This window comes from Pelophylax lessonae (assembly GCF_965119305.1).
Source record: "Pelophylax lessonae genome assembly, chromosome: 6".
In the NCBI taxonomy this organism is placed as follows: domain Eukaryota; kingdom Metazoa; phylum Chordata; class Amphibia; order Anura; family Ranidae; genus Pelophylax; species Pelophylax lessonae.
The window spans coordinates 168,663,105-168,677,499 of NC_138773.1; the positions used below are offsets into that span (position 1 = coordinate 168,663,105).

The 14,395-nt window shown below is 44.3% G+C and overlaps 1 protein-coding gene across 1 annotated transcript in view; it reads left to right on the forward strand.

Moving 5' to 3' along the window:
- Positions 1-14,395, forward strand: part of CARD11 (caspase recruitment domain family member 11) — a 249,849-nt gene that overhangs the window by 155,943 nt on the left and 79,511 nt on the right. The window contains exons 12-13 of the mRNA XM_082261196.1: positions 13,252-13,355; positions 13,465-13,502. Of these exons, the coding sequence (XP_082117322.1) occupies positions 13,252-13,355; positions 13,465-13,502 (142 nt within the window). The remainder of the gene's footprint in view (positions 1-13,251; positions 13,356-13,464; positions 13,503-14,395) is intronic.

The window sequence follows — 14,395 nt, forward strand, 5'->3', positions numbered from 1 at the left end:
CCCACTTCTTAATGCCATTTTAAGTGCCAATTTGATTTTAAACAATCCTACTGTGTAGTTAGCTTTTGGTTATATGATGTCTTTCTCCTTTTGATAAAACTGTCCTCTAAATGTGATTGAGATACTCAATGTACACAGTGTTCTTTTTTTTCAAAGCACTAAGCAGACTAGGTAGGTAGGTAGGTAAGTGGGGTCATTACTCGGCCATTACTCAGCAATTACTCAGTCATTGCGGCCAATACTCAAAATTCATTCGGGCTGAGTCTCTGCAAGCATCTTACTCCATTGATAAGCAAACATCTTTTTTTTTTTAAATGCAAGCATTTTGGAGGCTGCCAGAGCAGTCTAAAGGTTTTCAAAGTCACACAGCAGACCCTCTTACCGAGTCTCAAATCACCATCCCTGCTTTTTTCAGAAGCTCTTAGTCTGTGCAGCTACCTGATATTGTATTCCTGTTACTAACCAGATATTAAAATGGCCCTGCAGAGGTTATTACTTAGGTAGTGATATGTACAGCACATTGTCCAAATGATTGCCTCAAAATCTGTGCTTTAAACAAATACTAATACAGTCCACAACACCAAATCTACATAATATTTATATGCACAAAGAAATGTGTATCCACAGCATCTGCCTAAACCAGTCCATCATTGATAACACAAGTTACCATGTTGATCTCCAAGGTGTACTGTTTGACATGAAGATTGGAATGATCTTACTAGTAAGGTAGAGATTAAGAATGGGAGTAAATGTGGTAATAATAGGTTTCTGCAATGAGGGTGCAAACCACCACAAGTGCTAATTTCAACCTGCATTGGACTTCCTTAGAGGGGCTTGGATCATTAATAGCATTAGAAGTGTTAGGCTATTCATAAACTTTTTTTTTTCTATGACTGCTATTGTAATTTATTATTTTATACTGCTGGTCACTTTAAGGTTAAAAAAAAAAAAACATAAGGGCATTCCTTGTGACTAGAAGCTTTATTTAATGTAAAATTTCTGAAACTGTGGTATGAAAATGTGTTAAGTCAGTCTTCCATAAGAAATCCTCCTGCCATAGTGGAGAATCTCACAAAATGGATGGATGCTTGACTAAAAGAAAAACATCAAAGGTTACTAATTTAAAAAATATATATAGTAGAATGTTGATCCACAGCTATTTCTTCTGCCGTCGTGGTCATGTATTCGTTATATTCCCTGTGAAAGCAAATTGGACTACACTTAAATTTAAGAACTTTTACTTACTTAGCTCCTTCAAAGTGCTTTTTTAAACTAAACTTTGGACTTAATGGGCCTACTTCTTTTTTTTTTACTATGTTACTCTTCCAAGTGACAAAATACCCTAAAGATAATAGAATTTGGTAACAACCACTTAAATGTTCCCCAGCACAACTGAAACAGTGTCCTGTAGATATTTAAGACAACAGTTGAACATGTTGGGTACATATACAAATGTTTGAAGGTAATGCCACATACCAACACAAAATATTTTATCCCAAGCTTAAAGAATGGCAAATAGAGTATAATGGTTAGAGGCTGTGTTGCTCTTCAGTGCCTGGATGTCTTTTAATCATTGAGAAACCAAATAATTCAAAGTCCTATTAAGATATTTTACAGCTGAATGTCAGAATTTCTGTCTATGGTCTAAAGCTTAACCTATACGATTGAATACAGAAGAATTTAATAATTTGGAATTGCCAAGTCAGACTTCTGATCTCCATTCCTTTAAAATTCCTTGACATCAACTAAAGCAGGCAGCGCAAACAATTCATTCCAAAAATATGCATGAACAGAAACTGTTTTTTATACAGTAAAGTACCAAAATACATTATACCTGTTGCATCATATAATTTGAAGGCATAGAAAGCATTGTGAATATAGAAGAAGCTCATATAAATGTAAAGGTGTGCATGTTTTTACATCAATGGCTTTGACTGTTCAAACCATTTGTTCAATACAGATATGGTAATGTTGTTTTGTATTGGAAAAAATTGTATAAAAACAGCGCTTGCTTTTTTCCAGTCTATTCCCCATTGGGTGAACAGCAGCTGCTCATAGCATTTTAGTAATTAACTGTGCGTGGGTTATTTTGTACTATTAATGTTGTTTGTATTGTTTAACCACTTAAGCCCCGGAAGATTTTACCCCCTTCCTGACCAGGGGGTATTTTGCGATTCGGCACTGCGTGACTTTAATGGACAATTGCGCGGTTTTGCGACGCTGTACTTAAATGAAATTGACGTCCTTGTTACCTGTGCGATTTTTTGATCATGCGCTATAAACAAAAAAAGAGCGACAATTTTGCAAAAATAACAATATTTTTCAAATTTTTTTATATGAAATTCCCCCCAAAAAATTAAAAAATCAAAATTTTTTAACATTTTAGGCCAATTTGTTTTATGCTACATATGTTTGGTAAAAAAAATCACAAAAAGCGTATCTTGATTGGTTTGCGCAAAAGTTATTGGGTTTACTAACTATGGGAAAGATTTTCGTCATTTTTATTGGTTTTTTTTTAACGAGTAATGGCGGCAATCTGCGATTTTTTTTTGCGGGACTGCGACATTGCGGCGGACAGATCGGACCCTTGACTGACATATTTAACACTTTTGGGGGTACCAGTGACATTACTACAGTAATCAGTGCTATACATATGCACTGTTACTGTAAAAATGGCACTGGGAGGGAAGGGGTTAACTTTATTGGAGAGGAAGGGGTTAAGTGTGTCCCTCGGGCGTGCTTCTAACTGTGATTGGATGTGGCTGTGTGTGTAACAGCACAGATCAACGGTCCTACATAGCAGGACCGTATGATCTGTGTTTTTACACAGGGTAGAGTGACAGGCGGCTTTGTTTACATTAGACGCCTGCCTTTCTCCCTCTCCACCCGACGAACGCGAGTGACACGCCAGCTTCTTAGTGAACAAGCGGGGGCGGGAGCGTGCCAGGCTCCCAGGCTAGTGATGTACCGGTACGTCACTTTGCCTGGGAGGGGCTGACCGCCGCCGTATATAGTCGGGCGGCGGTCGGCAAGTGGTTAACTCAATGTATTGGGATGTCAGGATTATTGGGGTAATTAAATAAAAGAAAAAAAATGGAAATATTTAAAAGCCATGTAGGCTTTAGAGATTTTGAACAGCACAGCATCCATTTTGTTAGGAGTTCATGGAAAGTTCATGTTCTTTTACAAAATGCCTTACAGAGAGTCTTGAAATTTTCAACAGATATCTTTGTATTTCTTTTAAATCGTAAATAAGTGGTACATGGACATCTCATCATATAAGGGTCATTTTAGCCAGACACCAATAGTTACTGATGGCCAGTCTCGCTTGTAATCTTATTTGTATGTTAACAATGGACAATAGTCCAGTGTATTCTATTAGGTTCATTTAAACTATATAAGTTTTAAAGATACATTATATCGTGTGTAAGAAAATATGAGTAATAATTATACGTATATGTATACATATATATTTAGGAATGTTATATCACATTTTGGTTTTATATTCTTGCACATAATAATCTTACTTAAGTTGAACTAATTGCTTAATTTTAAGGTATAAGTGTTTATGTTAGTTTAGTTTAAGTTTTTATGACCGCTATAAATCCTACAATCCTAGCCTAAGAATCTGAAGTGTATGACAGAATTCAAATAATGAATGGATCTTCACTAGTCAAAGGTCAAAAGGTTATCAGTATAATAATAGTATTATTGTTTCTATATACTGAATCTAATGAACAATACAATACTGCCCCCTTTGGCACTGTTACTAAATGCAGTCTTGGGGTAACTCAGTATTTTCCAATAAATATATATATTGTATTAATAATTATCTTTATAAATGGCTTTACCAGATACAATCCCTGCCAAGATGAGTGATGGAGATATTAGATGGATATTTATGTACAGTGCCTTGCGAAAGTATTCGGCCCCCTTGAACTTTTTGACCTTTTGCCTGTCATGGTCTTACCTTCTTGCTGTTCTCCTTCGTTTGACATGTGCTGGCGGCCATCTTGGTTTCTGGGTTTCTTGTAGCCTCCCACCCTGCGGCTCCTCCTTCCCACTGGGAGGAGCTGGATGCCTAGCTCATATATATAGGAGGTCTGTGGCTTCAGTTCCCTGCTTGGTCCTCCTGTGTTCACATGCTACTAAGACTGCTGCTACTTCTGGTTCCTGTTCCTGGCTTCGTCTGACTACCCTGTTGGTTCCTGATCCTGGCTTCGTCTGACTACCCTGTTGGTTCCTGATCCTGGCTTCGTCTGACTACCCTGCTGGTTCCTGACCCCTGGCTTCGCAAAGACTCTGCATCGGTTTCGCCATCCGTTTGGACTTTTGCTTTATAGCTTGTTTTTCAATAAAGCTGTCTTATTTTCACTTATCTGTTGTTGTACGTCTGGTTCATGGTTCCGTGACATTAGGACCAAGCCATGAATTCTGACGGTACAGGGCCATCCTCGCTACCCACGCTGGTTGCCAGACTTGATCAGCAGGATCACCTGTTGGGTCGGTTCGCCGTGGCGTTGCAAACCCTGCTTGAACGCACGGTACCACAGGCCACGAATTCTGACGGTACAGGGCCATCCTCACTACCCACGCTGGTTGCCAGACTTGATCAGCAGGATCACCTGTTGGGTCAGTTCGCCGTGGCGTTGCAAACCCTGCTTGAACGCACGGTTCATTTCGCTCCCGTTGCCGATGGGTCGGTTGTCGCTCCTGGGTCCGCTCCTACTGCCGCTCCGGTTGTTGCGCCAGAGTCTACCCCGACACCTGTTGTTGCGCCCGCGGTGTTTCGGGGTATGTCCGGTTCTGCCCCCCTTCCACAGCGCTTTGAGGGAGAGCCAACTCAGTGCCGAGGTTTCCTTAACCAGGTGGGCATTTATTTCGAGTTGCTGCCACATGCCTTTCCTACTGAGAGATCAAAGGTGGGCTTCCTAATCTCGCTGCTCTCGGACAAGGCCTTGGCCTGGGCCAGCCCTTTATGGGAGAACAACAATCCGGTGGTTGCCGAGTTTTCCGGTTTTGTTGCTTCTCTTCGGAAGGTATTCGATGTGCCGGCTCGTGCTGCCTCTGCTGCGAAGCTCCTTATGTCCATCAGACAGGGTTCACGATCCGTAGCTGAATACGCCATTGAGTTTCGTACCCTGGCAGCAGAGGTGGGCTGGAATAATGAGGCTCTGGTCGCTGCTTTCTCTCATGGTCTCTCGGACGCCTTGAAGGATGAGGTTGCAGCTAAGGACCTACCAGTGGAGCTCGAGTCTCTTATTTCTTTTCTGATTTTGATTGACACCAGACTCAGGGAGAGACCTTCCTTTAAGGAGAGTCTGCGGAGGCCTCCTAACAGATTGGCGCCTACCTTTGTTGTCCCACCCGTGCCTCCCTCTCCTCCCACGCCTCCTGGGGATGACTTGTCTGGGGGTGAACCCATGCAGCTGGGGTTTACTCGCCTGTCCGAGGGGGAGAGGGTACTCCGGAGACGCGAGGGCCGATGCATGTACTGTGGTCTCGGTGGGCATTTTCGGTTGGCATGTCCGAACCGTCCAGGGAAACGCTCGCACCTGAGATCCTGTCGGGGGCAGATCTTGGGTGGAGTCTCCTCGTCCCCGGTTTCCCGTGTTGACAAACCACTCATCACTGTTGTCCTTTCCTGGGTCGGGGGCTCGGTGACGACCCAGGCGTTGGTGGACTCTGGTGCTGGTGGTTTGTTCATTGATAGTGTGTTCGCTGCCGCCAATTCCATTCCTCTGCAGGCTCGAGGTTCTCCTCTGGCTCTTGAGGCGATAGACGGCAGACCCCTTCTGCCGCCACACGTGACTCATGAGACCCTTCCAGTGGGGTTAGCCATTGGTGCCGTCCACAGAGAGTCGGTCTGCTTCCAGGTTATTTCGTCTCCACACTACTCGGTGGTCTTGGGGTACCCCTGGCTCCAGAAGCATAATCCGATTTTCGATTGGAGATCGGCCGAGATCCTCTCGTGGTCACCGCAGTGTGGGACTAGTTGCATCCATGGGCCTGTCAAGTTGCTGTGTACTTCCTCGGACTCTCTGTTGCCCCCTGAATACGAGGAGTACCGGGATGTATTCGATAAGGTGCGCGCGGTTGCCCTACCTCCTCACCGCCCATACGATTGTGCCATCGAGTTACAATCTGGTGCCGTTCCTCCTCGTGGCAAAGTCTATCCACTGTCGGTAGCGGAGAATGAGGCCATGGAGGAGTACGTGAGGGAGGCGCTTTCACGTGGACACATTCGCAAATCCTCGTCCCCGGCAGGGGCTGGATTTTTCTTTGTGAAAAAGAAGGGCGGTGAGTTGAGGCCTTGCATCGATTACAGGGGTCTCAATCGCATCACGATCAAGAACGCTTACCCGATACCCTTGATTTCCGAGCTGTTCGATCGCCTTAAAGGGGCCACGGTCTTTACCAAACTCGACCTGAGGGCGGCATATAACCTCGTAAGGATCAAGGCGGGCGATGAGTGGAAGACCGCGTTTAACACCAGGACCGGTCATTATGAATCCTTGGTTATGCCCTTTGGGCTGTGCAATGCGCCCGCAGTCTTTCAGGAATTCATCAACGATGTTTTCCGTGACCTGTTGCAGCAGTGTGTGGTGGTCTACCTGGATGACATCTTGGTATATTCTGAGTCCATGGAGACCCACATTCTGGATGTCAAACGAGTGTTGCAACGGTTACGAGAGAACAAGCTGTTCGGTAAGCTTGAGAAATGCGAATTTCACCGATCCCAGGTAACCTTCTTAGGTTACATCATTTCCGCTGAGGGGTTCTCCATGGATCCTGAGAAGGTTTCGGCTGTCTTACAGTGGCCCCAGCCCAGTGGTCTTCGCTCCCTGCAGCGCTTTTTGGGCTTCGCCAATTATTATCGGAAGTTCATCAGGGACTTTTCCATGCTAGCCAAGCCTCTCACGGATCTGACCAGGAAGGGCAGTAATTCCCAGGTCTGGCCGCCCGAGGCCATCCGAGCTTTTGAGGCTCTAAATTCCGCCTTTGTGTCGGCTCCGATTCTGTCGCATCCCAACCCTGGGTTGCCCTTTGTCCTCGAGGTGGACGCGTCTGAGACGGGAGTAGGCGCCCTTCTGTCTCAGCGTAGAACACCAGAGGGTCCTCTGCTTCCTTGTGGGTTTTACTCCCGGAAACTGTCTTCCGCGGAGTGCAACTACCAGATTGGTGACAGGGAGTTATTGGCCATCGTGCAGGCTCTTAAAGAATGGAGGCACTTGCTCGAGGGTTCGGTGGTTCCGGTCCTCATCCTGACGGACCACAAGAATTTGACCTACCTCTCTGAGGCCAAGAGATTGACACCACGTCAGGCCAGATGGGCTCTGTTCTTGTCACGTTTTAATTACGTGGTCTCCTACCTACCCGGTTCCAAGAACATCAGGGCTGATGCCTTATCACGGCAGTACTCCGACCTGTCCAGGGAGGAGACGATTCCGACTTCGGTCATACCTCCGAATCAGATCCTGGCTGCCATTCGCACCAGCCTGACCTCTCCCCTGGGTGAGCAGATTTTGGCGGCTCAATCTGGTGCTCCCTCTGGGAGACCCAACGGCAGATGTTTTGTGCCTGAGGAGTTGCGCACTCGGTTGTTGCGAACCTACCATAACTCCAAGACCGCGGGGCATCCTGGAAAGAATCAGCTGTCCTGGGCTGTTTCACGTCTGTTCTGGTGGCCTTCCCTACGTTCCGACATCGCCGCATATGTAGCGGCATGCTCCGTTTGTGCCCAGAGTAAGTCCCCTCGGCACCTTCCGTTGGGCCTTCTGCAACCCTTAGCCACCGGGGAGCGCCCATGGTCACACCTGGGGATGGATTTCATTGTGGACCTCCCTGCATCCCGAGGCCATACGGTCATTCTCATGATTGTGGATCGGTTTTCCAAAATGTGTCACTGTGTTCCTCTCAAGAAGTTACCCTCTGCACAGGAGTTGGCCACGATTTTTGCCAGGGAGGTCTTCTGGTTGCACGGTTTGCCCAAGGAGATTGTGTCGGATCGGGGGAGTCAGTTTGTGTCCAGGTTCTGGCGCGCCTTTTGCTCCCAGTTGGGGATTCATCTCTCCTTCTCCTCGGCCTACCACCCTCAGTCCAATGGGGCCGCAGAACGATCCAATCAGGCCTTGGAGCAATTCCTTCGTTGCTATGTCTCCGATCACCAAGACAATTGGGTTGACCTCCTGCCTTGGGCTGAGTTTGCCAGGAACACGGCGGTGAACTCTTCCTCTGGGACGTCTCCCTTCATGGCCAACTATGGGTTCCAACCTGCCGTGTTACCAGGGGTATTCTCTCCCCAGGATATTCCGGCTGTGGAGGATCACCTTTCCGTCCTACGTGCTTCTTGGGTACAGATCCAGAAGTCCCTTGAGGTCTCTGCGCAGCGCCAGAGACTCCAGGCTGATCGCAGACGAGCGCCTGCTCCTTCCTACCAGGCCGGAGACCGTGTATGGTTGTCCACCCGCAACCTCAACCTTCGAGTGCCCACTCCCAAGCTGGCGCCTCGCTTTGTTGGTCCCTTCCGAGTGCTTCGCAGGGTAAACCCGGTAGCCTATGCCCTTGCGCTTCCTCCTGGCATGCGGATCTCCAACGTGTTTCATGTCTCCCTGTTGAAGCCTCTGGTGTGTAATCGTTTCACTTCCTCGGTTCCTCGGCCTCGTCCGGTCCGAGTGGGCAATCGTGAGGAGTATGAGGTGAGCAATATCCTGGACTCACGCCTGGTCCGCGGTCGGGTGCAGTTTTTGGTTCATTGGCGTGGTTATGGTCCAGAGGAGCGTTCCTGGGTTCCCTCCGCAGATGTCCATGCTCCTGCCTTGCTCCGAGCCTTCCACGCACGCTTCCCTCAGAAACCGTTCTTTACTCCGCGGAGGAGGGGCCCTTGAGGGGGAGGTACTGTCATGGTCTTACCTTCTTGCTGTTCTCCTTCGTTTGACATGTGCTGGCGGCCATCTTGGTTTCTGGGTTTCTTGTAGCCTCCCACCCTGCGGCTCCTCCTTCCCACTGGGAGGAGCTGGATGCCTAGCTCATATATATAGGAGGTCTGTGGCTTCAGTTCCCTGCTTGGTCCTCCTGTGTTCACATGCTACTAAGACTGCTGCTACTTCTGGTTCCTGTTCCTGGCTTCGTCTGACTACCCTGTTGGTTCCTGATCCTGGCTTCGTCTGACTACCCTGTTGGTTCCTGATCCTGGCTTCATCTGACTACCCTGCTGGTTCCTGACCCCTGGCTTCGCAAAGACTCTGCATCGGTTTCGCCATCCGTTTGGACTTTTGCTTTATAGCTTGTTTTTCAATAAAGCTGTCTTATTTTCACTTATCTGTTGTTGTACGTCTGGTTCATGGTTCCGTGACATTGCCACATTTCAGGCTTCAAACATAAAGATATAAAACTGTATTTTTTTGTGAAGAATCAACAACAAGTGGGACACAATCATGAAGTGGAACGAAATGTATTGGATATTTCAAACTTTGTTCAACAAATAAAAAAACTGAAAAATTGGGCGTGCAAAATTATTCAGCCCCTTTACTTTCAGTGCAGCAAACTCTCTCCAGAAGCTCAGTGAGGATCTCTGAATGATCCAATGTTGACCTAAATGACTAATGATGATAAATAGAATCCACCTGTGTGTAATCAAGTCTCCGTATAAATGCACCTGCACTGTGATAGTCTCAGAGGTCCGTTTAAAGCGCAGAGAGCATCATGAAGAACAAGGAACACACCAGGTAGGTCCAAGATACTGTATGGAGAAGTTTAAAGCTGGATTTCCCAAGCTTTAAACATCCCAAGGAGCACTGTGCAAGCGATAATATTAAAATGGAAGGAGTATCAGACCACTGCACATCTAAGAAGTCCTGGCCGTCCCTCTAAACTTTCAGCTCATACAAGGAGAAGACTGATCAGAGATGCAGCCAAGAGGCCCATGATCACTCTGGATTAACTGCAGAGATCTACAGCTGAGGTGGGAGACTCTGTCCATAGGACAACAATCAGTCGTATACTGCACAAATCTGGCCTTTATGGAAGAGTGGCAAGAAGAAAGCCATTTCTTAAAGATATCCATAAAAAGTGTCATTTAAAGTTTGCCACACACCACCTGGGAGACACATCAAACATGTGGAAGAAGGTGCTCTGGTCAGATGAAACCAAAATCAAACTTTTAGGCAACAAAGCAAAACGTTATGTTTTGCGTAAAAGCAGCACAGCTCATCACCCTGAACACACCATCCCCACTGTCAAACATGGTGGTGGCAGCATCATGGTTTGGGCCTGCTTTTCTTCAGCAGGGACAGGGAAGATGGTTAAAATTGATGGGAAGATGGATGGAGCCAAATACAGGACCATTCAGGAAGAAAACCTGATGGAATCTGAAAAAGACATGAGACTGGGACGGAGATTTGTCTTCCAACAAGACAATGATCCAAAACATAAAGCAAAGTCTACAATGGAATGGTTCACAAATAAACATATCCAGGTGTTAGAATGGCCAAGTCAAAGCCCAGACCTGAATCCAATTGAGAATCTGTGGAAAGAACTGAAAACTGCTGTTCACAAACGCTCTCCATCCAACCTCACTGAGCTCGAACTGTTTTGCAAGGAGGAATGGGCAAAAATGTCTCTCGATGTGCAAAACTGATAGAGACATACCCCAAGCGACTTACAGCTGTAATCGCAGCAAAAGGTGGCGCTACAAAGTATTAACTTAAGGGGGCTGAATAATTTTGCACGCCCAATTTTTCAGTTTTTTATTTGTTAAAAAAGTTTGAAATATCCAATAAATTTCGTTCCACTTCATGACTGTGTCCCACTTGTTGTTGATTCTTCACAAAAAATTACAGTTTTATATCTTTATGTTTGAAGCCTGAAATGTGTCAAAAAGTCGAAAAGTTCAAGGGGGCCGAATACTTTCACAAGGCACTGTATGTACTGAGAGTATGGACAAGTTTATATGTTGTTTTATGATTATTCTTCAATATAAAGGAATTATCATTTAGTTATAATATCCAAAATATTGGGTTAATACTAGAGGCGTGCCAATGACCTCACCAGTTAATGGATAAGATATCCTAACCAATGGGGATAATGTTACTCCTTTTGGGTTTAACTTATGGTAATTTTAATGGTCCTTTGTTCAATACAATATAAAAAGGAGACCCAGATGTGAGAGACACACTACATTACTGATAACATTCATTACACCTACAACACACACGCTACTCACATCCATCTATATACTCATCTATACATACTCCATCTTGCTCCATCATTTATCTCAAAACGTTGACGGATGCCAAACGAAACTCCTTCCTAACTGGCCACCATTTTAAAAAGGCATCCATTTTAAGGACTCTGGTAACGAACATGTTAAGCTAGCAGCCATCTTAAGAGTGGTAAATATACCTTGCTGTTTATTTGAGTTTATTCAATTTTGTTTATTTCCTTCCTTATATGTTTTATATTACATATTTAAGGAAAATAAGATTACAATCCTAGCCGTAAAAACCATAGTAGATTTTTCTCTAAAATACAGATTTTTGTTTTTATACATTTTTATTCATATCAGATTTAGTGCATTATTTGCAATTTAGTCTTCCGTGTTGCATAGCTTGCGAAGATCATATGATCATTTTGAGCCTTTTCATACATACTGCGTCTGTAGACAGTTCCTAAGAATTCAAAAACTTTTAACAGCTGTATATATAACCTTGGTTATTTTTTAATAATCAAAGTCATATCCAAGCTGCACCAACTCTTTGAGCTGTCTGGCTTTTGTGCAGTCTGCTTGGCTTCGATAGTTTACGTCACTGAACTGAAACAAGTATTTCAACAAGGTCAAAACTCCTATAGGCAGCTACCTCTGACCCAAACCCCACCCCTCCTAATCAACAGCAAATATTTTCACAAATATTTGGGGTATTTTATGTTTTTCACTGTTAATTTATGTTTTTTTTTGTGAGGTCACCGGTTAGAGATCTAGGGGTGTGAATGGGGACTGATAGTTAGCCATATATGGGCCCTCCTGGTACTCCCCTCTTAATTTTTATAAATTGCCTGCACTTTCTTTTTGGAGTTAGGTGTTTTTTTCTCAGTTCTGTAGTTGTAAATGCACTGCAGACCACGTAAATTGATTTGTGTACATTAATACCCTTTTTTTTTTGTAGGGGGGGGGGGGGGTTGGGAGGGTTTAACAGAGAAGTTGGAAATATAACAGGAAATATAATATATATTTACAGGATAAGGTCAGTATTGGCAGTTCATGTATTTGAGGAAGTTGTGGACAAATATATCTGTGTGTTTGCCCACCATTATGGAGCTGTGGATAGAAGCTGTAATGTATTTAGCTATAATACAAATGGTTCTATAGTTACTTTATGAATATATATGTTATAAATTTATTATGTGTGGGTCTAAAAAATGTAATATATTTTTTAAAAGATCTGCGTAGTAAAAAATGGAATTGATTTACTAAATACTAACAATTTAGATATTACCACATATAGTTATGGGTGGGCCTTTAACCAGTTTCCTTCCGTGCTATAGCCCCCCCCCATGATCATGCTGCCCGTGTGCCTCCTGTGGCGCACGGGCGGCATGCTCTGTGATCGCCAAGTCCTTCGGACTTAGCTGATCACAGATCAGGGTAAAGGGCCAATCACAGCAGCCCATTACCATGTGATCAGCTGTCAGCCAATGACAGCTGATCACAGGATGTAAACACAAGCTGGTTATCAGCTTTTCTTTCCTCACGCTGACAGTGTTTTGTTTTTTTACTAAAGTTAAACTTTGCTCATGTGTTTTTTTATCATACAGTAAGTTGAGTTGAGTTGGGGTTTTAGATAGAGGGAGGAAGAGTTGAAATTCATGTCTGTTTTTTTTATTTCTGTCTTTGATCCATATTAGGGAAATTTACCCTTACTTTTTGTCCCTGTGAGGGCTTTACAAAAAATAGGGGAAGTGGTTGGCACTGGGACAGGAAGACACAGACAGCAGCAAAAGTAGTCAGAAGTTCTAACCTTTCGACGCTCTACTAAAAAATGTGGGTTTTTTTTTTTGCCTGAAGGGAAATATTTCTAAATACGTACTAAGAGAGCAATGACAATCTAACAGAGGCTCTACTGCTTTCTTCTTATATACAAAAGAAAATTAAAAGCTTTAGCTGTAGTTTTGTTTTAAAAATATGCATGATATATAAAATAGAAGCTCTTCGTGGTTCATATGCATTACACGTCCACCCTTTCTCTTTTGCAGTACCAAATAAAAACTCGAAGTTATAGCATAATGTCCACAACACCGGAACCCCCTGGGAATGACTCTATCGTGAGAAGAAGTAAAGAAGATGTGCCCAAATACAGGTCAGATTACTATGTCCTATATAATGCATTGTTAAAGATTACCAACTTCTACAGGAGTTTGTGACAATAATCAACTAAAATTCTGCCTTTATTCTAATTATTTTTACAGTGCTGTTGATGAGGACAATGACAGTATAGAATTAGATGGTAAGTTTTGAAACATGTGCTACATAGTTATGTACTTTTGAGCCAGTGCCGCCCAGCCCTTTAAGGGGTTTAGGATGCTGGAAGGTGGGGTTTATGATAATGTGATCACCGTGATTGGCTATCACATAATCGGAAAGCTCCCGATTGCCATCAGCGATCATGAGCTTTCCGCTAGCTGCCGGTAACTGTGCTGGAAGCGTGCATGGTGCGCACTCTCGAGACAGCTGTATACCACCAATTCACGCAAATATGTGGCCGCTCAGTGCCAAGACCCACCCGCCAAGAGGCCGCAAATTTGTGTGTTGCTGGTGCCAACGTGTTAAAGACACCAGTCCATCTGGTTCAACCGTATGGGTGTGGGGGTCTGTGTGTGTGGAGGTAGGAGTTTTTCCCATATCCATGTATATTGCACTCACCATGATGCCCATCTAAGATTTTTCTGAAATTATTAACACCACCACCACCTGTAAAAGGGAGTTCCACATACTTATCGCTCTGACAGTAAAGAACCCCTTGCGCAGTTTAGGGTTAAACAGCTTCTCATCCAACTTCATTGATTGGCCATGTATCTTAAGAGTCTCTTCTCCAGGGAGAATAAATTGAATGCTTGTATTTGTTCCTCATAGGTCCTTCAATCCGCCTGCTAGCTTTGGTACCCTTTTCTGGACTCTCTCCAGTTCCAGCACATTCTTCCTGAGGAATGGTGACCAGAATTGGATGCCATAATTGAGATGTGGCCAGACTAGAAAGTTGTAAAGTGGTAGAATTATAGTCTTATCTCTTGAATAAATACCCTTTTCATTGCCTGCTAATAGTCTGCTAGGTTTTCTTGCTGCAGCTTATAATTGCATGCAATAGCCTGTGATCTACTAGGACCCTATCCTGGATTCCCC